This window comes from Anoplophora glabripennis, unplaced genomic scaffold, assembly GCF_000390285.2.
Source record: "Anoplophora glabripennis isolate ALB-LARVAE unplaced genomic scaffold, Agla_2.0 scaffold13, whole genome shotgun sequence".
NCBI classification, from domain to species: Eukaryota; Metazoa; Arthropoda; class Insecta; order Coleoptera; family Cerambycidae; genus Anoplophora; species Anoplophora glabripennis.
In genome coordinates this window covers 1,276,515-1,301,574 of record NW_019416478.1, presented here as the reverse complement: position 1 = coordinate 1,301,574, position 25,060 = coordinate 1,276,515, and the positions used below count along the sequence as shown (strand labels likewise).

The 25,060-nt window shown below is 31.7% G+C and overlaps 3 protein-coding genes across 4 annotated transcripts in view; 1 reads left to right on the top strand and 2 right to left on the bottom strand.

Moving 5' to 3' along the window:
* LOC108904399 overlaps positions 1-10,860 on the bottom strand; it is a 46,109-nt gene extending 35,249 nt beyond the window's left edge. The window contains exon 1 of the mRNA XM_018706933.1: positions 10,573-10,860. The gene's annotated coding sequence lies outside the window, so the exon portion shown is untranslated. The remainder of the gene's footprint in view (positions 1-10,572) is intronic.
* An 8,304-nt stretch (positions 10,861-19,164) lies between these two features.
* Positions 19,165-21,972, bottom strand: LOC108904208 (zinc finger protein 90 homolog). Its single transcript, XM_018706672.1, has 3 exons — positions 21,764-21,972; positions 21,552-21,713; positions 19,165-21,493 (listed from the first exon to the last, which is right to left on the bottom strand). Exons 1-3 carry the CDS (start codon positions 21,905-21,907, stop codon positions 20,054-20,056), a joined length of 1,746 nt encoding a protein of 581 aa, XP_018562188.1. The 5' UTR covers positions 21,908-21,972; the 3' UTR covers positions 19,165-20,053.
* A 318-nt stretch (positions 21,973-22,290) lies between these two features.
* Positions 22,291-24,794, top strand: LOC108904149 (BRCA1-associated protein). Of its 2 annotated transcripts, none has more exons than XM_018706589.1 (10): positions 22,291-22,447; positions 22,500-22,776; positions 22,835-22,999; positions 23,050-23,225; positions 23,302-23,524; positions 23,583-23,674; positions 23,875-24,058; positions 24,112-24,261; positions 24,317-24,512; positions 24,580-24,794. In XM_018706589.1, exons 1-10 carry the CDS (start codon positions 22,384-22,386, stop codon positions 24,682-24,684), a joined length of 1,632 nt encoding a protein of 543 aa, XP_018562105.1. In that variant the 5' UTR covers positions 22,291-22,383; the 3' UTR covers positions 24,685-24,794. The 2 variants fall into 2 exon arrangements, with proteins under 2 accessions (XP_018562105.1, XP_018562096.1); XM_018706580.1 differs by having other exon boundaries at positions 22,497-22,776.
* Positions 24,795-25,060: the final 266 nt, after the last annotated feature.

Sequence of the window (25,060 nt, the reverse complement as noted above, 5' to 3'; positions counted from 1 at the left end):
TGGCGTATTTTATAATGGAGTGAATCAGTTAACCCCATTGCAATATTTTATTAGAAATTTTTTATATGGAGCAAATTATTTATTTAAAAATATTTATTGGAAAGACTGATTTATTGCGCAACTTTTTTACCTCTTGTAATTTTTCGAGAAAACTGATAGTTTTCTAGTAAAAAAATTAGATGCATCATCGTTCACTAAAGGGGTAATTGCGAAATTTTGTAAAAATAAAGTAGGCGGATGTCATAACAAATAAATTGTTATTTATCATATTAATAAATTGACACAATAATCCTATTTAACCAAACTTATCTGTTTTAGCCTCTAAAATTTCAAGGAAAATATTAGTTTTTTTTTGGAAAAACTCAAATAAGTGTTCATCGATTTTAACTATTTGTGGGATATGAACCTCCACGTTCAAATCAAGTCCTTGGATCCTCTTCAAAATCATTTGAGAAGGTACGTACAAGTGGTAGAAAAAGTTATGGTACAGGTAAGTGCCGACCAATATATTTTTTCTACTTGTGCAACGACTGCACATTATTTTTTTAAATTTAAATAGCAAGCTGCATTTTCTTCACTTTTTTCACTGTGGCGAATATCTTTTTAGACCTAATTAAAAATTAACACTTATTAACTACTTTTTTAAAGAACATTTTAAGTGTTATCTTTACAGAGTTATTATTTACTGACTGATACTGTCACACGTGTATTCTTACACTAGGGTAAGTCGGGGGAAGATGGCCAGACCAAAATATTTTTTTAGATAGTATGATTTATATTGCACTAAATAAAAAAGCAAATACGTATGTACGTTGGGTAATTACTTATACATCAGTAGCGGGGTGGAGAATTTGTTTGTTTGAATGGTATATACGTAATTTGAAAAAAATAAAAACTACTGCGATTGGCCATATTCCCCCCAAGGTAAGGGAAAGATAGCCATAAGACTTCGGGTGATTTAGCCATATTACAAAAACTTATTTAAATAAGATTTTTATTATCAAAACATATAAATAAAACAAAAATACAATAAAATAACACAAATTCATGTAAAAGAAGTTTACAAAAATATGATTAATATTTTAAATACCAGATAAATTTATATAGACGGCTTCTCTTTCAAACAAAATTTTCCACATTTTTGGAATAAATCAATAAATGACGTACATGATTCATGTAACCAAAATTTACATCTTACACAGCAGATCTAGTCATCTTTATTTGTAGTATTATTATATTCCTCCCCACAACCGACGCATTCGTTTTCATTGAAGTCCTCTACGGAACTATCGAATTCAGTAGTCAAAGCCACGTCTTCTTCACTTTCGCTACTGAAAAAATCCATTTTCTTCTCCTCATTGCCGAGATGGCCATCTTACCCCGTTGTGACTGAGAGAAAAATGTGCTACTTTTTCTAAACTAATTCGACTGTAGAAGCAACGATTTTGAGGTTGAGATGCACGATGGTGTATATTTATCATGTTTATACCCAGTAATTACCTCAAATTTGTAAAAAATTTGAAACATTGACTAGTGTATATAATCACTAAATCTACTTTACTTATCTCGAAAACCTTTTTTGTAAATATTTAAAAAACTATTATTATAACAACAATACCATTTGCATCGAGGATATAGCACAACAGAAACTAACGTTCAGACCGTCCAACAGCGTCATCAGTTATCTGGAGTGCTAAATATTAACTATGGCAATCTCTCCCCCTATGGCCAACACCGCCCGACTTACCCTATATTTTTGATGCAGCGCACATTTATTTGCTCATAATAATCCTTATAGAGTTTGTAAACAAACTCTATTCAATTTATTCGGTATTTCCACCCGCCATTCAATAGTTATCTATTAATACTATAACTGGATGTCTGTAGGGGTTAGTAACCTGACTTAGTATTGGCCTACTTTTGCGGATATTAATTATAAATCAACTACCCTTCTATAGCCGCAAGCAACAAACTCGCACTTTCGATCAGGCCCGTCAATTTAATAAATAAGAATGGCATTTTCAAGCATCTGGTTGTAAATATTTGTAGTACCTAATTAATAATTAATTAAGAAAACTTAATTTACATTACTTTACCACCATTTTAGTAGAAACAGTGGAATAATGTTTACACACAAAAATTTTATGTAAAATTTAAGATTATTTTAATTTTATCCCTGTAGCCAATATCAAATCTCTAAATGTCTTTCTTCTAGAAGGAATATATTTTTTACACACGTAATTTTTTTTCCTAGACAGATTACGACTGTGCTTATTATTACGCCACAAATGAATCTAAACACGCCTACTGAACAACTAGCACAGTTCTCTACGCATGCGCGGAAGCACCACACCGGGTGATCACGTGATTAATCTGATTGGTCGAGCCAAATCAGGTCATGTATATTCACATTTTCCACAAAGATGTAGAATTATGGGCATAATATAAAAATTCAGTTAAACAAATGAATTAATAAGCAGAACATGGCAAAGACTGGCTATTTGGTGATGAACCAGTGCCATTTCAAAACACACACACACAAAGATGTAGAAATAGATAACATTAAAAGCAATTAGTAGTATCATACTCTCTCTTTTCTGTTTTTTTTTTTTTGTATTAATTATTGTTTGTAATTGTAAAATGTGAATTTTATCATTTTTATGTTCACATCACGTGAACTTTTTTAGTTAAATCTCCCCTAATTCTACTGGAATTATGACTGGAACATCCGGTATTGTTTCGGAATTTAATTATTCTTTGAACGTGTATATCCTTAATATTGTTTCTAATAAACAACAAAAATACGTAATATGAGGATAATATACCTCGCTGAAATATGTGACTGTGAGTTCGGTTTTCGCGCAAGGATCGTATTTGTTTAAAAATAATGACAGGCTTAATGTCAATGTCGGTGGATTACTGACATTATTGGGCATTGTGAAAAGTTATCCACCGAAACGAAAATAAAAATCGTAATAAATGTATCTGATACTTTTCAAAATGAGCGAAGAGTGCGAAGGAAAAAGATGGATACAACTATTAGCTGTAATGAATAACATAACATGACATTGATACGCGTGTAATTATTATCGTTTACATCTAATGTTTATGTGGGACAAAGCTCTGGTTTTTACTTCGTACCCTTCAATTTCTGATTTAATTAAACCACATTATAATTTGTAACGGGATGTTTTTTTTTTAAATCAGAACGGGAATTTTGTTATACAGGGTGTAACAAAAAAAGCACAAAATTGTTGCGAAAAAACATTTTTAAAAGTTCAATTTTAACACCCTGCAGGGTTATATTTTTTTATACAGGGTGATTCATTAACAATGGGGAAATCGAAAGCTGAAGATACTACACGTAAAATAGTGACCATTGGCGCAAACATGCTTTATCCGAAAGTTGATAGTTTCGGAAATACAGGGTGTCGAAAGTAAAAATTTTAAATCGATTTTTTGCGATTATTCTGAATAACTATGTAGGTTAGGAATTTGAAAATTTGTGAAACTATATTTTTTTAAGCGACGAATAAGACGCGTGTTGCAATTCCAGCGTTGGTTATAGAGGGCGCCACTTACGACCTTTTTTACCCAAAAATTTAGTTAATCATTTTTTACCCTGTATGTCTAATATGAAACTTAATTCAAAACTCTTGTTTCATTTCGATATCTCAATCCGTTTTCGAGAAAAAATCGATTTAACGAACACTATGTTTTGATAATACGAGAAATTAAAAGCGAAACAAACTAAGTGTAATTAATGATAAAACAAATGAAATTCGTAATAATGATTTAAAGTAATAATTTTTCGAAGAACCCACCGTTGACACTGATACATTTTACACAACGTTTTCTGAGATATCTTCCAGGTTTGAAACAACATATTGGGATTGCGTCTGATTTCGCTGGCAGCGATTCGTATTCTTTGGCACAACTCTTCATACGAACTAATAGATTCTTTGTAAACTATATATTTCATTCAAGACCAAAAAGAAAAATCAAGAAGATTGAAGTCCCGACTTCTGGGTGGATAAGCAAAAATGCTAACATGGCCAATCCAGCGATTTGGAAAAACTACTTTTAAATATGCACGCACTGGCCGAGAAAAATACGGTGGAGTTCCGTCGTGCATGAACCACATGTCTCTTCTTAAATAAAGTAGAACTTCTTCAAGCCGTGGAAGCATTTTTGCTTGGCCACCTAGAAGACTAGACTTCATCCTCTTGATTTTTCTATTTGGCCTCGAATGAAAGGTATCGTTTACAAAGAATCTATTGGTTCGTATGAAGACTTGTGGCAAAGAATACAAATCGCTGCCAACGAAGTCAGACGCAATCCCAATATGTTGTTTCATAACTCGAAGATCTCTCAGAAAACGTTGTGTAAAGTGTGTAAATGTCAACGGTGGTTTCTTCGAACAATTACTTTAAATCATTATTTCGTAGTTATTTCATTTGTTTTATTGTTAATTGTTGTAATAACATGAAGAAACACTTAGTTTGTTTCGCTATTACTTTCTCGTATTATCAAAACATAGTGTTCGTTAAACCTATTTTTCTCGAAAATGCATCGAGACACCGAAATGAAACAAGAGTACATGGAAATATGATTGCTCTTTCAGGTTTTGAACCAAGTTTCATGTTAGAATACAGGGTAAAAAGTTATTAACTAAATTTTCGGTAAAATTGGTCGTAAGTGGCGCCCTATATGAGCAACGCTGAATTTACAATACGCATCTTATTCGCCGCTTAAAAAAACATAGTTTCACAAATTTTCAAGTTCCTAATCTATATATTTTCAGAATAATCGCAAAAAAACTATTTAAAATTTTAACTTTCAACACCCTGTATTTCCGAAACTATCAACTTTCGGATAAGGCATGTTTACGCCAATGGTCACCATTTTACGTGTAGTATCTTCAGCTTTCGATTTTCCCATTGTTAATGAATCACCCTGTATAGGTAAGTAGGGTTAAATAATAATATTTTGTCGCCAAAAATATGCAATTAATGGGATTACCTGATTTTTTTGTCACACTTTTTATAGCTACACAGGGTGTCGCAGTAAAATATCCCTGCTCCGTTTTCTCTGGAACGGAAAGAGATATATTAGTTTTAGAGATATGGTCAAAAAGCTTCAATTTACTGAAACTGTTACTGCCAACACTGGAACATAGATGGCGTTTTAGTAACAAAAAAAAACATTTTTAGCTTCTAGAAACTTTAGCAACACATTTTGATTTAAGCAAATTTAGTTTTTTTATATCGATCTCTAATAGTCTTATTAATACTGTAGTGACATTTGGTCTAGTGTGCCGTGCTTCTACATTTATTTACTTATTTGTTTCATGACGTTCCTAGAATATGTTCTGTCTCTTTCTATCATGAAGCTTAAAGATTGTTCTGTACTGGTCTTAGAAACCCATGGAAAGTTCGAGAAACAAAGAATGATATATAAACAACTGCGCAGACGCGCGGAAAAGTTTTTTTGAGGTTAAGATGTTATTTGTGATTGTGAATTATCAAAGTTACAAAGTTATAAAATAAATTCGGTACAATACATTTTGTACTCTTTTACATTTCACAGAATAATTGTCGACAACTAAAATATTTACAGAATGATGAATAATAAATTTGGTATCAATTTAATAATTGTCTTAGTTTTCCATGAATGCCATTTGCTAATTTCCCAGGAAGTCTACTAATAGGCGCATTACTTTTTCAAATTTTAATTTGTTAATATCTTGAACAGATGATCAATTTTAATAAATATTAAATGATTGTGTTTCTCAGAAGCTATTTGTACAGGGTGTCTCAAACTCGATAGTATGGGCCTACTGTGAGGATATTTGTACGTATTTGTCGAGATAGAATTCCAAGAAGACGCCTGCGTCACTTTCTTGGAATTAACAGCATTCGACACCCGAAGCAGAAAGACACTGGGGGAAAATTTCAAGGCACGCCCCTGCGCGATAAATTGTTACAGTAGTTCCGATAACAGAACTTTATTGGCTTAGTCTTTTCTTGGAATTCTAGTCTAAAAAACGCCATCCTTAACTATAAACTAAATAAAACTCTTAAGTAAAATAATGTCTGTCGTTAAATAATAATCAGAAGAATGAGACAATCAGTTTATACCTTAAAAAAAATAACGGCCGGATATAATTAAAAGGAAACATCTTCGTTATCGATGTCAATTTGTTACCACAAAGTGCAAACAGCCTCATAAAAAATTGAAATGCCATACGTGTGCTATAAACCTCATATGTCAGCAATCGATTTAATAAACTCTTCTCCATTTATATTAAAGGGGAGCTGATATAAGTCATTAATTAATAACGAATTAAATGACGACAGACAGTCTATTTGCCCCACATACCTAAAACCACGTTGACTTACATTTTTATTATTTATCTGCTAGCATTGATGCAATATATTTCATATAGAGCTATGAGCCTTGCACTGTACACTTTCGTATTTATTTATTATTTTAATTTTGATATTTTCTAACTTATTTGTTTCTTTTTATCGAGATTGATGATCGATTTCTTCGAAATTGGTCAATTTTTAATAAACAATAGTCAATTATTTTTGATTTCTGATATCATATCAGACTAACTATGAAAATTACCTATCTACATACTACATACTACAATGTTTACACGCCACGTGACCATCAAGCATAGGCACCCGACATTGCACGGTTGGTACTGTCAACTAAAAATACCTAAATCTAAGCGTCATCAATATTAATAATTCGCTTACAGTGAACAATGAGTTTTAAAAATTTTTATATGCAATGTTTTTGTTTCATTTTTGCATTACTTTCACAAATGTCGTTTTCCACACAGACTTGTCTGAAACAATTATAATTATTTCATTGCTATTGGATAATGGATATCCACACCGATACTTTACATAACTTCAAACCTAATTCGCTTTGTTAATTGACAATATCGTACGAAAGATATTTTATGATCAGCGCCTTCGCCATAAATTAGAATTTCAATTAACTTGTCGCTACAAAAAAGACATTCCCGTTTTTGATTTATGTTGCAGTAAATTCATTGTTAACTACTGCTCTAACAGCCACAATTTGCCAGTAAATATATAATTTTGTTTTAAAAATACCTAATATTTCTGGTGCATCAAAAAAGTACTAAGGAAGAGTCTTGATATTTTTCTTAAAAACTGTTCAAAATAATGTAAATGTGACTGAATCTACAGAGTGCCCTGAACTTAATGCAACAAAATTTGTCCCCCTGAAATCCACCCCTAAGAATAGTCTTTTTTTATATCGTGGGGCCCCTTTCTTAAAAATTATTAATTCGTTAGAAAGCCAGTGAATTTAGAAACTTTTTTGCCACGATATGTTTTTCCCAAATGCAATGTTTTTGAGAAAAATGGCGAATCACGATATGCATTCGATCACAATTTATCTTAAGAATCCGTGACCAAATTTTGTTGCATTTCGGGACACCCTGTATAGGGTCTCCCAGACCACAGTGGTTTGGTGCAGATATGTAGACATTTTTGCAATTTTTATTATTGAGAAACTCATTTTTCTAGATTATATTAATAACAAGGAACCAATAATTAAATTTACTTTGGAAATAGAAACCAATAATACTTTACTCTTTCTAGACATTTTAATTTAAAAAATGGCTTTAGAAACAATTGTTTATACGAAACCAACTCACGGTAACATCTATTTAAATTATAATTTGATTAAATGTTTGCACAGGGTGATTCACTATATTTTGACCCCCCTTTAACTTTTTTGTTTTAAGAGTTAAGAGAGTACCTGTAGTATTCCCTAAATTGTAAAATAAATAAATAAATAAATAAATAAATGAAAGAGTTATAAAAAATATAAAATACAAAAGTTGCACGATTTTTTATGAAGTTTTCGAAAATAATAGTAGAAAAACAAATGAAGTTCAAACAAAATGGCCGTGGATGTTAACTTTGTTAATTTAAATGGAACACCCTGTATATTTTTACATATTTGGATAGAACGTTTCCTGCCGAGCACAGTCGTATATGGTTTGTTGGGTCCATCTCTAACAATAAGCGAGATAATATTAAAAAACGCGAACAAGGTTTTTTATGAAGAAAATAAGATATTTTGTAATTGTCTTTCAGGCATTTCTGCCTTTTTTCCAATTACGTAAGAATTTAGATTTATTTGTAATATATTTTAACATCGAACATTGATATAGTCGATAAAGGGGTATAGGTATTTTAACTAAATCTCACTAATTACGTCGTGAGCCTATTGTCCATGAGTAAGACAATGTTGTTATGTGGTAGGCCGTGACAGTGACAGGTAATATTATGACAACATTGTTATTGTTTGACAGTTTGTATTATTACATATTTCATTAAAGTAGAAAATTTAAATATTATAGGAATTAAGATAAGAGTAGTTAAGATATTCTCCATACTTTATTTTAATTCCTAATAATAGTTCAATTTTCTACTTCTGTGTAATCCATTTTAATTAAATAATAATAAAAACTGTCAAACAATAACAATGTTATCATGACATTACTACCTGTCACTGTCACGACCTATCATATAACATTGTCGCATGAGTAAATGGCCTCACACGGTCTAATTAGTGAGATTTAGTTAAAATAGCTATACGGATTTTGGACTATATCAATGTCCGATATGTCAAAATATATTACAACTAAATCTAAATCCTTATGTAATTGGAAAAAAGGCAGAAATGCCTGGAAGAGGTCTAACAATTACAAGACGTCTTATTTTCTTAATAAAAAAACATATTTTCGTTTTTTAATATTATCTCGCTTTTGTTAGAGATGGAACAAACCCTATATGACTATGGTCGACAAGGAACGTTCTATCCAAATATGTAAAAATATACAGAGTGTTCAATTTAAATTAACAAAGTTAACATCCGCGGCCATTTTGTTTGAACTTCATTTGTTTTTCTACTATCATTCTCGAAAACTTCATAAAAAATCGTGCAACTTTTGTATTTCACATTTTTTTATAACTCTTAAAACAAAAAAGTTAAAAGAGGGGTCAAAATATAGTGAATCACCCTGTACGATAGAACCAAATTGATTTCTTCCGGATATGAAGTTTTGATAACGATTGAAATGTACAAAAATGTAGGTACTAAAGTTTTTAAGAATATTAAAAGTAAAATAAATTCTTACAGTCAACAAAAGGAAATTACATTCATAAAAAAGTTAAAAAAATTTCATTATGTTGGAGAGTTTTCGAAATGTAAATATTAGAAGTAAATGCCGATGACCACCTCGCAGTCCTGATTTAAATCCTTTGAATTATTACTTGTGGAGCTATTTTAAAACATTAGTTTATTCTCACTCAATAAGTAATCGACAAGAATTATGGAACCAAATATTGAATGCCTCACAGTTTATTAGAAATCAACCCAACATATTTTTTAAAGTCCGTAAATCTTTAACAAAAAGAATTAGAAAATGTCCGGAACTTGATGAAGGCCTTTTTGAAAATTTAATAAACGGTTATAATATATTGGTCAGTTATATTTATTTCTAGTTTTGCTTTTTGATAAAATAAAAATTAAAATACTTCTCTTACCTTCTTGTTATACATTGAATTTTTTAAAAGAAAGTATACCTTTTTAATGTAAAAGTGATTGAAAAAGAGATGTTGCGATCAGAAAATAAAATACAGTGTATAGCAAAAAATTTATGAACTATAAAAGTTCCCAGAGGCGGCGTAAGTGGCGCTCTCTAAAATGTATGCCGAAGTTATGAGAAAATTTGAATTTTTCATGTCAAAAAACCTCGGGATAGGGAATTTCGTTTAAATACATGAATTAATTCGAAGGTTATTTAAAAAAATTGAAAATAAAATTTTGATTTTGACACCCTGTAACTCGATTACAATCAACGGGACCCCCTGTATAGTGACAAACTTTTTGTATTTTGAATTTGACTGCTTTTTTTCAGTGTTAGTTTTTTTGGTTAATAATAAAATAACCCATTAATTGTTTAAAAATTTTTCACGAGTGGCAAAATACCCGTTAAATGTTAAATAAAGAAAAAACGAAATAACAAATAAATAATAGACAATTTCTGCTCCATTGTTTTCAACATTCCTTAATACTGGTGCGCATTTTGTTGTACATATTAAAAAAAAATCAGGGCATCCGCTTTTGACTTTGAAATGTTCACAAAATAAGGACACTGAAGACAGTGGTAATTTTTTTAAAAAAAAGAATCTCTCCCTAAAGTTTTGCCTCAATTTTTGATCCGTACAAAATACTACACACTGAAAATGTATTGAAATTCCAACTAAATTTTTCAAATTCAATTTTGAATTGTTACAAAGCGTTAGAATGCGAAGAAACTTATGTATAGCATATTTCTTTATTTAAACTCTTTAGTCATAATAAAGTTGCGCATAATAATTTTGCGTTTTTTTAAAAACATCCAACAACGACAATTAACTCAACTAAGCAACAATCACATATCGCATTGCAGAAAAGAAAGCAATCCTTCACCGGCGGTGAACACATTGCAGCTAATCCCAAACGAATACTTACGCCAAGTTCCTGCCAGAAATCTTCACTTTTCAACTCTCACTTTCGAATAATAAACAAACCAAAGACCGCTGTACACAAACAAAACCGACGAGAACCCAAAAACAAACAAGCGGAATAAATCTGAGACGAGCTGAGAACGACTCGCATTAACGTTCAAAAAATCAAGCGACCCGCTCTAGTTGGACGCCGGCAGTGTTTTGTTTCAGTGGTCAAGCAAAGAATAACGCGGATTTGATCCGGCATTAGCGGTTACGCTACAGCAAATTCGTATAACAATCGATGGTGGCGTTTCACAGGCTACAATGACCCCTCGAGCGAATTTCGAATTATTACTAGCGGCTCGAACCCCTCTCGAGCCGTCGGGGTAGTGGTAGAGGGCGACTTGCGGGCGCTAAATCAAAGGAACGGTGATTTGTCAGTCACTTTTGCGGGGTCAGATCGCGGAAAAGTGATTAGGGGCCGATTTGCATACGTTTTTTTTATATCAATTTTTAAGTCGTTGTTCGTTTAAATAACTTGTTTGTAAATGTAGGATCGGAACAAAGAAATTAGGAACCGCAAAATTTAAGTTTCGAAAAATGTGGCAAGCACACGATGGAAAGAGGACTTCTCCTCTTCTTGGGCAAACTGGAATCTAAATAAATGACTGATTGCCATTAAAATGCCTCTATAATATGTTCTGTTTTTTTTTGCTTATATACATGGGCCATTAATGTGAGAAGTAAAGTAACTCCCTTGTTACTCATAATACAGAAAAAAAGTTTATATAAAAGTTATGCAGAAGCAAGAAACCTAAACTATAAACTATTTGATACATACAGGGTGATGAGTAAAAACGGAACACGCCAAATATTACATTTTTTAAATGGAACACCCTGTACATTTTTAAATATATAGATTTCCGAGAAAATTCTATAGGAAACCCCTCAAAAAAAAAAAGAAACAACTGAATTTCGATTTAAATATACAGGGTGGGTCATTAGTGTGAGAAAGTAAAATATTGTTGTTATTCATAATACAGAAAAAAAGTTTATATAAAAGTTGTACAGAAAAACCTAAAGGACAAAATTCATTTAAAACACACAGGGCGATGAGTAAAAACGGGGCACGGCAAATATTCCATTTTTTAAATAGAACACCCTTTATATTTTTAAACATATGGATTTATGAGAAAATTCTATATATGATAATATAAACAGTTTAACATTGTAGTGCGGGGTTGCCAAGTTATGTAGAAAATTCTTCGAATTTTTGGAAAAAACATGACCTCGAAGAAGTTGTATTAACTTTCAGCTACTAACACTTGCAACAAAAAATTAGACAGAGTTATAGGCAAATGTTAGACAAAGGCTCCTATATTAGCTAATATCGATATTTTATACAGGGCATTTTTTATAATACGATCATTTTAAGAAAGTTCAAATTTGATTTTCTAATATTTTTCAAATGGAGCACCCTGTATTTTATTGTTCTATTTTATTCACATATCGGTCCACTTCAACTTTTATTAAGCATGTTCTATATCTAAAATTGTTAATTTTTAAGATAGGTATAGCAACCCCACTAAACACGAAACGTAAATGAAACGTTGCAAATGAGATGTTTTACTAAACATTTGAAACATTAACTAGAAACGTTTCTGTTTCATTACAGAAATGTAGCACTTGAAAACTTATTTAGTGAAACATAGCCGAAACGTTACAATTGAAGAGAGTTTGAAACATTACTCGAAACATTCCCTTTCGATCTCGGAAACATAACAGACGAACAACCCTTTGCTATTTTTGCTTATCTTATGGAACATTCGGCATTAGTTAAATTTTGCTCTCAATCCCCAATCCTTCTCAAGCGTTAGTTCATTTGCCTTTGTTATATAAAGACATAATTAGAAAAAAAAATGTGGTAGCATATTTATAACACAAGTCTAGAAAAAATGTATGTTCGTGACTTGCGTAGACTGCGCGTAACAGCCCGAGTTTATTTGTTTCCCGTGTGTCGTTTCAATTCGTATTATGTTAGGTTAGGTTTGCGGTTTGTCAGTTTGCTTGGTTTCGTTGTTATTCATCTTTACTTTGACGCTATTTTATGTGATAATTTGTAGTGTGTGCAGTTGTGGTTATTGTAAGGTGCATATAAAATAATGAATATTGATGCAAAATGTTTAAAACGATATGTGTAGAGATTTCCAATTTTGCGTCACATCTACCTAAATATAGTTATACCCACTACCTATTACAGACAAGAGGACAAGGGACAAGAACTAAGAAAATGGAACAACAACTATACGTTTCGATATAATTTGAAGAGCAACTACTTAGTCAGTGAGAACTATTTGAAATATGGATGAATCAAGTGAAATAGACGTCATTTATTTTATATTTTGTACAAATGTTTATATTTGTTTATGTGTATAGGCATGCTTAAATAAAAGAGTTTAGGTATACCTACAGATATTTACTTTGTCAAGATATCATTTTGTATCCTTATTTCTGCTGTATAATTTATTATTATTAAAAGGATATATGTAATATTGACCATGCGTAGAAGAAATTATAACTTTATATTATTTTTCAGTAATGTTATTTGTTTTTCATGTACCTACCATTTTAAGATTCATAATCATAACTAACTTTTTCTAATTATCAGTTCGTCATTGTTACCATATTCATGAAGGTCTCAACATTAGAAAATTTCCATTTCAGAAGCGTATTTGAACTATATAAAATGTGTAGCTTTTTTTTAATGCTTCTGATATTGTTTTGTGATATTTTTATTTGTACGATGAATGGCAAAATTCGTAATCCATATTAGAAACTTTTTTCAGTGGCTTCTCAAAAAGAAAGAAATTCTTAGTAAAAGTTGCCGCATCCCCAAACTAGAAGAGCATATTTATTTTTTTTAATATACAATGTAACTTTTTTTAGTTCGAATTAAGTCATTCACAATACAAATAAAAATATCACAAAGGAGTATTAGAGATATTTAAAAAAATACTCACACTATTTATACTATTTCAAAAACGCTTTTGAAATGAAAATGATCTAAAGTTGAGAGCATTATGAGAACAATATGGTAATAAAATTATTATGTTACTCAAACATTTCTGAAAATATACTGAAACGTAAAACAAAAATATCGAGGGCATAAATGGAACATAAAAAGAATGTTACTGAAACCAATTTTTTGAAACGTTTCATTGGAAACGTATTTTGGGGAGGACATCTTGGGCTTCTAGAACGTTACCAGAACGTTGCATGGGTTTTTTATGAAACGTTTCAAGAAAAATGGAAACGTTTCTGAAACATGTCAGAAACTGAAAAATGTTTAGTGGGACATTTCTGAAAAAACTTACATTTTTATTATTTTATAAAATACCACAATTAGATATTAACTAATAAAATGAACTCAAAATGCATTGATAAATTATGAACTGACAAGTTGACACAATGTGACAGTTTTTTCCAAAGCTATTTCGTGCGACCGAAAATAATAAAAATTACCTAGGTTTTTCCAGAATTGTTGCTATATCTTAAAAACTGACAACATTACGTGTAGAACATACATAATAAAAGTTGAAGTGGACTGATATGTGAATAAAATAGAGCAATAAAATACAGGGTGTTCCATTTGACAAATTTTAGAAAATCAAAGTTTGAACTTTCTTAAAATTATCGTATTATAAAAAATGCCCTGTATAAAATATCGATATTAGCTAATATAGGAGACTTTGCCTAACATTTGCCTATAACTATGTCAAATATTTTTGCTCCAAGTGTTGAAATAATTTCTTCGAGGTAATGTTTTTTCCAAATTTTGAAGAATGTTCTACATAACTTGGCAACCCCGCACTTAAATGTTAAACTGTTTATATTGCCATATATAGAATTTTCTCATAAATCCATATGTTTAAAAATATACAGGGTGTTCCATTTAAAAAATGTAATATTTGCCGTGCCCCGTTTTTACTGATCGCCCTGTGTTTAAAATTAATTTTGTCCTTTAGGTTTTTTGATTCTGTACAACTTTTATATAAACTTTTTTTCTGTATTATGAATAACAAGGGAGTTATTTTACTTTTTCACACTAATGTCTCCCTGTATATTTAAATCGACGTTCAGTTGTTTCTTTTTTTTTGAGGGGTTTCCTGGAGTGATAGAAAAGATAGAGCGTGTCGCCGGATGGGGTACCGCGCACTCTTGTAAACCGTTTTATTGTTGATTTTTCGAGCAAAAGTTATTCCTGATAAACAAGAAATGCTAAAATACGGGGTTTGGTCAAAAAAGAAGAATAAACACACTGCAAAAATAAGAAGACGCCGCAATTTTTAACTACCGTCTTTCACTATTGCGCGACGGTAACCATGACCACCGCTGGAAACACTGCAGATTTAAGGGGGAGCTACGAGCAACGTATTCACTGATTTGAAAGATCAAATGAATTTTGTATGTCGAGTTAAATTGACTGCATGTTACAAATTTAACATTTATTTATCTAGATTTTTTTACTATGAAAATTCCTAGGGGGAGGGGCGGCGCCCCAGATCCCACATACCAGCCGTTGCGTACAGATTTAGGGACAAGCTTCGAGGAGCCATCATATTCAGTGTTTTCCAAATGAATGAAAGTTTAAAGTAAACCAAGCTATCTGATATGTATTTTTTAATATCCAATTTTTGTCAAGCAAAAAATTTGTAGCGAAAAATAACTTTGAATGCTTATTTCAATCCCCTCCAAGGGGCAGAAATTTTCGAAAAATTATGACTAGTTATTTTTTATGCACCCCCATGGTATGGGTATCAAATGAAAGGGTTTGCTGAGAGAAGAATACGAAAATGATGTCAGTAAAAGCTTCTTTAAAAAATATATACCTACATGAACTTATATGCATACGTGTTATTTTCAGATGTAGACTCACTGGTACCATTTGTGCTACTTCTTTTGAAAACACCCTGTATAAATTTTGCATGGCTTAAGTGGTACTGATATAAATCAATCTTTACTTTTTGCTTTACTTTTCAGAGATCCATAAATGGAACTACTTCATTTAAGTCAGGCAAAGCATTTTAGAGTTATTGGTAAAAAATTTAGGGTATTTTACAGTCACCTGCCCTGTATCAATTCATACTAATCACCGCGTTTTTTAAATGAAAAATATTTCAGGTTTTTAATACTCTTCATATTAGTATTTTTACTCTAAATGTATTAAATTAATTCTTCATAATAAACTTGAACTGAGTTTCTATGTCTTTTATGTACAAATCTTCTAAATATGTCATCGACATTTCTAAAAACTTCAGTAAAAAGATATTACAGAGAGTTTAAGACAGTGAAAATACTAGAATAGGTAAAGTATAATTTTATTTTGAAAATAAATCCATACAAACTAATTCAGTACTATGAATAAAATTCTCGACTAGATTCATAATAATGCTCTAATTTTGGTATTCTCCAATATGATATAGTTGACAATTATTTATAAATTTCTGCGTTTCTTAAACGCAAAAGGCACAAATAATATAATACTTCATCCGCAATAAATCAAGATATATTTTACTTTTCTTCAGAAAAAAGCTGTAGGAACAATAAATAGCATAACTAAATTATTTTAGTTGTCCTCGGCATTGAAATTTATTCTTGTTAATTTAACTTATACAGGGTGGCCCAATAGGGTGTCAATGTTTAATTATTATAAGGATTTGAAAAGAAATATTTTATGGGAGTGATATACTTAAAAAAGTTCACATTTTAAAAATATTTTGAATTATACAGGGTGATGCATTAGAACGGAGCATCTTTAAGGTGGTTTTTCTTAAATGGAACATTCTGTATATTTTTACAAATTTGCATTCTACAGAAAATTCTCTTTCCAGCAATGTCTTTGTTCTTTGTAATCGATGCAGCCTTGTAATTGATGCAGCCATGCCAAGTTATTTGAGAAAATGAGATAATTTTCTAGCAAAACCCCTTTAGTTTTGCAAATTTTAGTTTTTATTACTCTAGTAGGCCATGAGTTTGCCATCAAATAACAAAATTTATAATTTATCCTTTATCCGCCAACAGTAACAAAATGAATATTGTTAAGGTAATTGTTTTTGTCCGGGCTAAGACGAAATTGATAAAAACCATAGAAAATCACAAATGACAAAAAGTTGTCAGGTCAGGTGGAAAATGTATATTTTTTTCAAAATAATAGTAAGTTAGTCAAACAACAGAAAAATGCTAAATTTAATGATTAAAAGTAGATTTTAACAAAATTTAAAAAGAACAAAGAATTACTACAAATGAACAGAATCGAAGAAGTGTTAGTAATAAAATAAATACTTAGTATAAAAATAAAAGAAATATAAATAGGTACTAACTAAATAAGCAGTTTAACTATCTAACTAAATGTTTAAAGTGTCCTCCATTAAATTTAAACTCCATTTGTTTTGTGAGTGCATTCTCACAAAATGTGGATTTTCTGTGACAAAATAATGAAAATTATGTTGGTTGGCCATTTTTATGAAAAGTCGCCTCATCTCCAAAAAGGAAAAATCTGTAAAATCACGTTCTATTCTATAGTCTGTTTAGAAATGAAAGAGAGTAATAAAAGCTTATTATGTATGCAAATCGTAAATAAATGTAGTACTGGTGCTTATATTCAATATTTTTATATTATATATTATCGGTATAGATGAGGTGTACTTTTAAAAAAACTTTGTGTGACCGGGTTGTACTAAATTGTAGCAGGTAGCTAAAATTTAATCCCCAACAATCCATCTTTTTCTATGCCGCTTCAATTTCTCGGTCCATTTCTCTTATAAGTAAATAATATAAAAACAGCATTTCAAAACATGAGGCTACTTTAAGGATCATAACCGGGATAAGAGAGTTTTTAGTAATTCAAATAAAATTATTCAATATTATTATCAAAATATTTATTTAAATTTAATGAATAGACTTTTATTCCACACAAAAATATATGTATTTTGAAAATTCAAATTATGGTGAGTAAATGTAGTGTTGTATAAATGTACAATAAAGAAAATAAAAAAGTAGGTATATTAAAATTCATCCTCTGAATATTCTGATGAATTATCTTCGTCTCCTAGATTGATATAACGATAGGTTCCACAGTAACGTCAATTAAATTATCGACTTTTCCACGATATCGTCAACACTGTTGGTAGGATTTTGGTGTTTCAATGCATTAAATACACTTAATATAATAATCTTCTCATTCTGAGACAGCGCACATCTTTTCACGCGTTTAGCAGGTACGTAATCTGATAAGCTCGACATTTTACCCAAACAATATTATATCCACTGGCACAATAGTCACTAAACACAAGTCGAATTTTACTCTACTGCACTAGCATGTCTTCGTATATTCAGCTCTAAGACTGGATTGATCTGTCACAATACACTGGCTCCTGCCCTATGATGTATCCAGTAAAATATACTAATGTACACCCATTACCTGTTAGCATTAGTGTTACCCGATAATTAGGCCGGTTCTTATCTCGGGGTTTTATTACTCTCTTTATTTCCAGACTATAATTTTGTTTTCAACCCACTCGCAGAACTCTAATCGTCTTCCGCAATCTTCTTCAGTTAATTCCAGCAATAATTGGACATGATATGGGTGCATTTTATTGTCCTTTAATATTCTTTGAACAGACGTTCTTCCAATATCTATATCAATACCAATTTCTCGTTGACTAATATGAGGTTCTTCAGTAGCAGCTAAAAGAACGTTTAATTCATTTTCTTCAGTGAATGTTCTTTTTTCCCAAACATTTTTACAATAAGCTACAGTACCGGAATTATCAAAACAATCCATTACTTTTCTAAAAGTTCGTACACTGGGCTGCCTTCTTTGTGGATAGCGATAACAAATTCATGTTAATAAAGTATTTTTATCACTTACACCCAATACATAAATCATATCAACCATTTCTGCTTGAGAAAAGTTCATTTTGAAGTATTTTTAAACTTACAATCCAGCAGTTTACACTACTGCCAATTAAACAACAACATAAACTTGCAGATTTTGTTATTTTATGTCAAACTCATGGCCTACTGGAGTAATAAAAAGTAAAATTTGCAAAATTAAAGGGGTTTTGCTAGAAAAGTGCCAATATTTCCGAAAATAGTGATTTTAGGCATAGGGTATTATTTACAAAAGTTGTAGGTAATTAACATATTAATCCAAATAACAAAATAATATACCGGGTGTTCCATTTAAAAAAATCGAGAAAATGTTCTTCGAAATTCGCTAAACTGAGGCTTATGTGTAGAAGACCCTGTACAAAATTATAAAGATTTTGCTATTTTGTTGTTTGTTTACATATTTCGTCTGCATGCCAACAAAGTATTTTGAGTATTTTGAGTGGTGTTCCATTTAAGAAAAACCACCTTGAAGATGCTCCACCCTAATGCATCACCCTGTATAATTCAAAATATTTTTAAAATGTGAACTTTTCTAAGAACATCACTCCCATAAAATATTTCTTTTCAAATCTTTATGACACACTATTGGGCCACCCTGTATATTAAAAACAAATAGTTTTGTTTCAAAAATAATATTTTAAATATTTATTTTTGACATATTATTGACTAGATTATGTAATCTCAGTTTTGTAGACTTTCAGTTTTTAAAACTGCTGAAATTTAGTTATGCTGCTATTAAAATAATTTAAAATAAATAAATTATATAAAATAAAAATATGGCCACTAAAAGATAAAAAGTATAATACTAGCTGCTAAGCTACTACAAGTAATCTAGAATAAATAAACTTTGTACTTTTTCAATAAATAAATAATAAAAATAAGCTAACTGGCACCAAATAGTCACTCCATGATAATATACATATAATTGATAGTGAATATTATTAAGGAGATTTCTATTTGGTAGATCACTATAAAAAACCACTTTGAAAATAATAAAATGTATATGTACAATATAAATTTTCTCGTAAAACTGAAAAATCCCATTATAATGATAAAAAAATTAAATCACAGAAAACAAACAATTCTACAAGTAAAGATCTATTGTCGATTTCTGGCTTGGTTGTACAAACATTTAAATTTTGCGTTTATAAATTTTTAATAAAAATCGCTAGTTTTTATTTTGGTCCTCTCAATACAAAATTTAATACCGAGCCCTGCTAAGGCGTTTTGTAGTAGAAAATAATTCTCAGTTACATAGGATATTCCAGTTTTCCAATCAGTTCCTTGCTTTTTTTAAACAATTAAAATTCTAAAATTTAAATAAAATTATTAAAACAAATTTTCACTAAAAAAACAAATAAGATTGATTATCTTTGCGAAAAACTTTCAATATTCTATTCCCAAACATGAAAATATACTATTTTATTTTGACAATAGTTAAAGTATTCTTGACTAGATTTGTTCTTACTTCTTACCCCCAATATTATTAAAAAACTGTACAAAAAAGCAAGAAACCCGCACTTTATTATACAAAACGATAAGAAACGACATTATGTCTTCAGCATACCCCAAACGGAAGTAACGTAGCACTTGTCACCATGCGTCAACTTGTGGGCGTTGTAATAATGCTTCATAACGAAGTGCTTCTGGCATATCTCGCACACGTAACTCGACTGCTTCTCGTGGGTCTTCTTGTGTTTCAGGAGATTGTCGTTTCTCGAGAAGCTCTTGTCGCATATGTTACAAGTGAAATTCTTCTGGCCCGAATGCAAGGTGCTGTGCCTGAGCAGGTGCTCTTTCCTCATAAACGCCTTACTGCAGCTCTCGCAGATGTAAGGTCGGAACCCCGTGTGCAGCTTAACGTGCTGGTAGAGGTGTTCCCGTCTCTTGAAACCCCTTTGGCATATTTCGCACACGTGCACCTTCACGGGTGTCGTATTTGCACTGGTGTTAGTCGTATTGTTATTGTCCGTTACGGTGTTTACTTGTACGTTAATTTTATTATCACTTTCGTTGGGGCTGCTCAAGACGTTAGCATTTGTATTGGAAATGACGTTTGTGAATCCGACCTGTGTCATTTCCTGCATGCTTTGGCTTAAGAGGTTTATGTTTATGGCAGAGTTCTCGACGTTTGTCCCCGTGTTGCATATGACGTTTGAATTTGTAGAAATACTGTTACTACTAGTGGCTATATTCATATTCGACTGTGTGGCGTTGTTGTTTGTAAAATTATTAAAAGTTTGATTGTATTCGGATATGGGAAAAATAACCGTTGGATTCTGATTTTGAGTTTTCTCGTCCAGTTTTAAAGAATAGGTATATTTGTTGGGTTGATTCTGGGTAGTTTTTATATGGGGTAATTTATCGTACTTTGCATTTTGTTCTATTTCGTACACAGGGGAAACGTTACTCGAATCGGTTAGATCAATTTTTACAATATTGTCGTCCTGCGTACAATTTTCCATCCTATCCTTCGATCGTTTCAAAGTTTTATACTTACTCTTCACTACGTTACCCTGATTTAGAATTGTTTCAAAATCGCCCATTTGGGCGATGTTAATAACTTCACCGTTGGCGTTAACCACGACGTTGCTCAGCATCTCGTTTTTCGGCAGGTTTGTTTTAATGGCAGTCGTGTTCATTAAATTTAGATTGTAAGCGAACTGGTTCTGTGCCAACTGTGACGATAGTCTGTTTTCTATAATGTCGGTTTTTTGGTTTTTAATGCCATTTAGGTTAGGATTTGAAACAATAGTGGGAAGTTGTAAGGTGTAGACAGGAATTTGTTCCATGGGTTGACCCTGATTCTTGTTTATAGTTATGATGTTTGGATTTGATGTAGAAATTGGAGTTACTGGTGTTAGATTGCTTGGAGTCAGATTTGCATTTGCTATGTTACTTGACGTGACATTACTTGATGTCGATATCTCCGGATTTTGCTGCACCGGAGGAGGAGGAGGAGGTTGCGGTTTTATGTCTTTTATGTACACCTGAAAACAAAACGGTAACAAATTTAGAAGTTACGATCAAATGTTATTAATAACATACCTTCCCAGACTTCTTAAAGTCTTCCGTATATCTAAAATTTTTAAAATATGTAGAGAGCATGGATTCTGACCTAACGCACTCTTGTCGAAAACCAAAACAGGTTTCCAAATTTCGCAGACATTTGGAGCAAACAACTTTCGGTAGAAAGTCATTTTCGTTCACCTTAAAAGCAGTAATGTTTAAAATACTACTAGCCGACTAAATAAACATACCGTCAATGCCAAACAAGTTTGTATCTTATTTTGTAATTGTATTTTTCGCCCTTCTTCTTGGAAGATATGTGTCTTTTCTTTTTGACTATTAGAGGCACACAATCTACATAATTCATAAAAGCTGACTCTTTTATAACCGGACATTTGTGATTATTTTCCAATAAGTATCATTGGAACTTATTGATATTTATTTTTATTGTCAAATTGTCGACACATTTGACGTCTTAAGCCTTATTTATTTCAGCGCCATCTATCCCGCGAATCTGTAAATGATTCTAACCGAGAAATTAGCTACATAACTGTTGAAGGTTAATTGTCAAGACTTTACATTGATCTACTGATTAAATATACCTACTGGTAGTTCATATATCCAATGGTCGTGTGCAAGCTGGCGCCATCTATCATTTATTATTGAAAGGATATCAAACGAAATTAGCTTTTTAATGTAACGAAAGAGGGCAGATGTCACGAATGCAATTTAACCTATTGGATTATGTTATGATAACAGCTTTTAAAACCATTATCACTACTAGAAGTTCAAGAGTTCAAGTTCAAAAACATGGCGTTTTATTTATAAATTTGACGTTTACATTACGGATAAAATCATAAACGGATTAACTATGTCAGATCTAGTTTCGAAATGTGTTTTGCGTGTGGAAGTAAATGAAACATCCCAAGATGCTGGTAGGTTTTCATATATTCGTAAAATAGTGTGTAGTAAGTAATATTTTAGAAGATTCTAGAGGAGCGGAAGCTTTATCAAATTCTGAAACCAAACCGAATCAGAAGGGAAGAGGACAGAGAAAAATTCGTGATATTAGCGTGGAGACGTTCCCAAGCCGTTTAGAAAGCCCTAGAGATGACTGGGGACTTCTACCACTGTGTTCTCGTGAGACAACCCCTTCTGGCGATAAGAACAAAGAGCCAGTTGAAGAAAAAGGTGAAATTGGCTTTTTTAGTGGGAACCCATTCGTAGAAGTTACCAAAGGCATTCTCCATTTGTATAAAGAGGAGTAAATGTTCTGAGCATTTAAGTATAAGATATGCTCTTAAATTTGATTTGTATTTTAGTGTTTTGAGCAGCAGGAAAGAAGCATTAACATTGTGCTTACTCGGAGTTCCAACGTCGATGACTTGCCATGATTTGTTGGCGTTTACAGCACCCTGTCATGCTGATATATCTCACATTAGAGTATTGAGGGATTCTTCACCTAATCAGTATATGGCCTTATTAACGTAAGGTATTCATAAAATAAAAACCAGATTGAATTACTATTTACTTTTAGTTTTCGAAATCATGATGCAGCAATGGAGTTTTATTTAACGTTTAACGGGGCTCCGTTTAGTAGTCTCGATCCAGACAGTATTTGCAGAATAGTTTGGGTTTCGAAGGTAGAATGGGCTCATGACGGTTTACCGCCACCGGGCCACACCGAATTGCCTATATGCCCAGTTTGTCTCGGTAAATACCACTTTTTAAACAATTTTTAGAAATACAACACAATGAAACTACGCTACAATAATACTGTTCTTATTAGAACGTATGGATGAATCCGTCGATGGTGTCTTAACAATATTATGCAACCACGCATTCCATGCCAGCTGTCTTGAGCAGTGGGGCGATTCGACGTGTCCAGTATGTCGATGCGTTCAAAGTCCCGAACAAGCAGAAACGTCGGAATGCGAGCAATGTGGTACTTCTGCACCTTCTCCCGACGCACTGTGGATATGCCTTATCTGTGGCCACGTTGGGTGCGGAAGGTAATAAATAAATGTTTGTCATTTAGTTTTTAGCAACTACGAATGTATATTCTTTCAGATATCAAGGAGGTCACGCCGCTTCTCATTATCGAGAATCGGGACATTGCTATGCTCTGCAGTTAGGATCGCATAGGGTTTGGGATTATAAAGGTAAAAGTTCATACTGCTACTTTTCAACGGTGTCGTGTATATAATAAATTAGTTTGTGTTATTGTCTGTATTATTTATTTGTGTCATTTTTAGTTACTTTTATTATTACGTTCATATCATTTTGAGGTGGTTTTATTATAAAATTGTTCTTAATTTTTCAAATAAATATATTTTGATATTTGGATAATGTACTCTCGTAGGTGATAATTTTGTCCATAGACTTCTACAGAACAAAGCAGATGGTAAGTTGGTGCCATCTGAGGGTCCGCCATCCGAATCAGAGGGCGCCCAAGAAAAAGTTGATTCCGTACAGCTAGAATTCACATACCTGCTAACTTCACAGTTAGAAGAACAACGGATGTACTTCGAGGATAAATTAGCACTGTATTGACATTGTTGCTTACGATTTTCTTAAATTTTATTACATTACATTTTAGATTAGAAAGTCAGTTATCTGACGAGACTAAACATCTTAGGGAAGACGTTGCTGCTATATCAGAAGAAAATAAAGTTCTACGAAAAAAATTGTCCGCTGTCAGCAAGGAAAAACAGGCCGTCGAGCGAAAGTTGCAACAACAAGGTTCAAAGTAATTTAAAACGTGTAGTTTTCAAAAACAATTTCAATCAACGTATAGATTTTAGATTAGCGGCTACTTTAAACGACTTAAATGAAGAAAGGCAGTTAGGCAAAGCTCTTAGAAATAATCAGCAACAGTGGCAAGCCAAAATAACGAACTTGGAAGAAAAATTTAACGAACTGAAACGGAACAAGGAAAAAGAAGTTTCTGAATTGAAGGAACAAGTTAGAGATCTTATGTTCTTTATAGATGCACAGAGGGTAAGTATATTTCATAGTAATTACTTTTTTTTAGGTTAACTGGTAGAATAATGCATTTTGTTTTCAGGTTATTGAAAAATCTGACGATAAAGAAGATATAGCAGGGGGAACTGTTACTATAGGAGAACAGCCAAAAACATCAAGCAAAAGGAAAAGTAAAAAGAAACGTTAAATCTGATTCATCTATAACTTAAGATTGTAACTTTAATAGTAAGATAAGGCGTATCTGTTTATTTTTGTGAGGAATACATTATATTATAAATAAAATAATTTTACTTTTTATTTTTTTTTAAATAGGATCAAATTTATAACCATTAAAATTTAAACCCACATACTTCAAAACTTATGTACGAGATGTAAATAAATCCGTACATCCGTAGTTACCAAAGGGAAATTCCTTAATTTTTTTATACTTATTTATTTACACCCTGTATAAATTATCAGTATGACTAATACGAATTGACAAGGTAACTGTAGGTCAAATGTATCATATTCCAGTTTCCAGCATTTGAATATAATAATGCATGAGTCTTGAAAATTTAATCTCA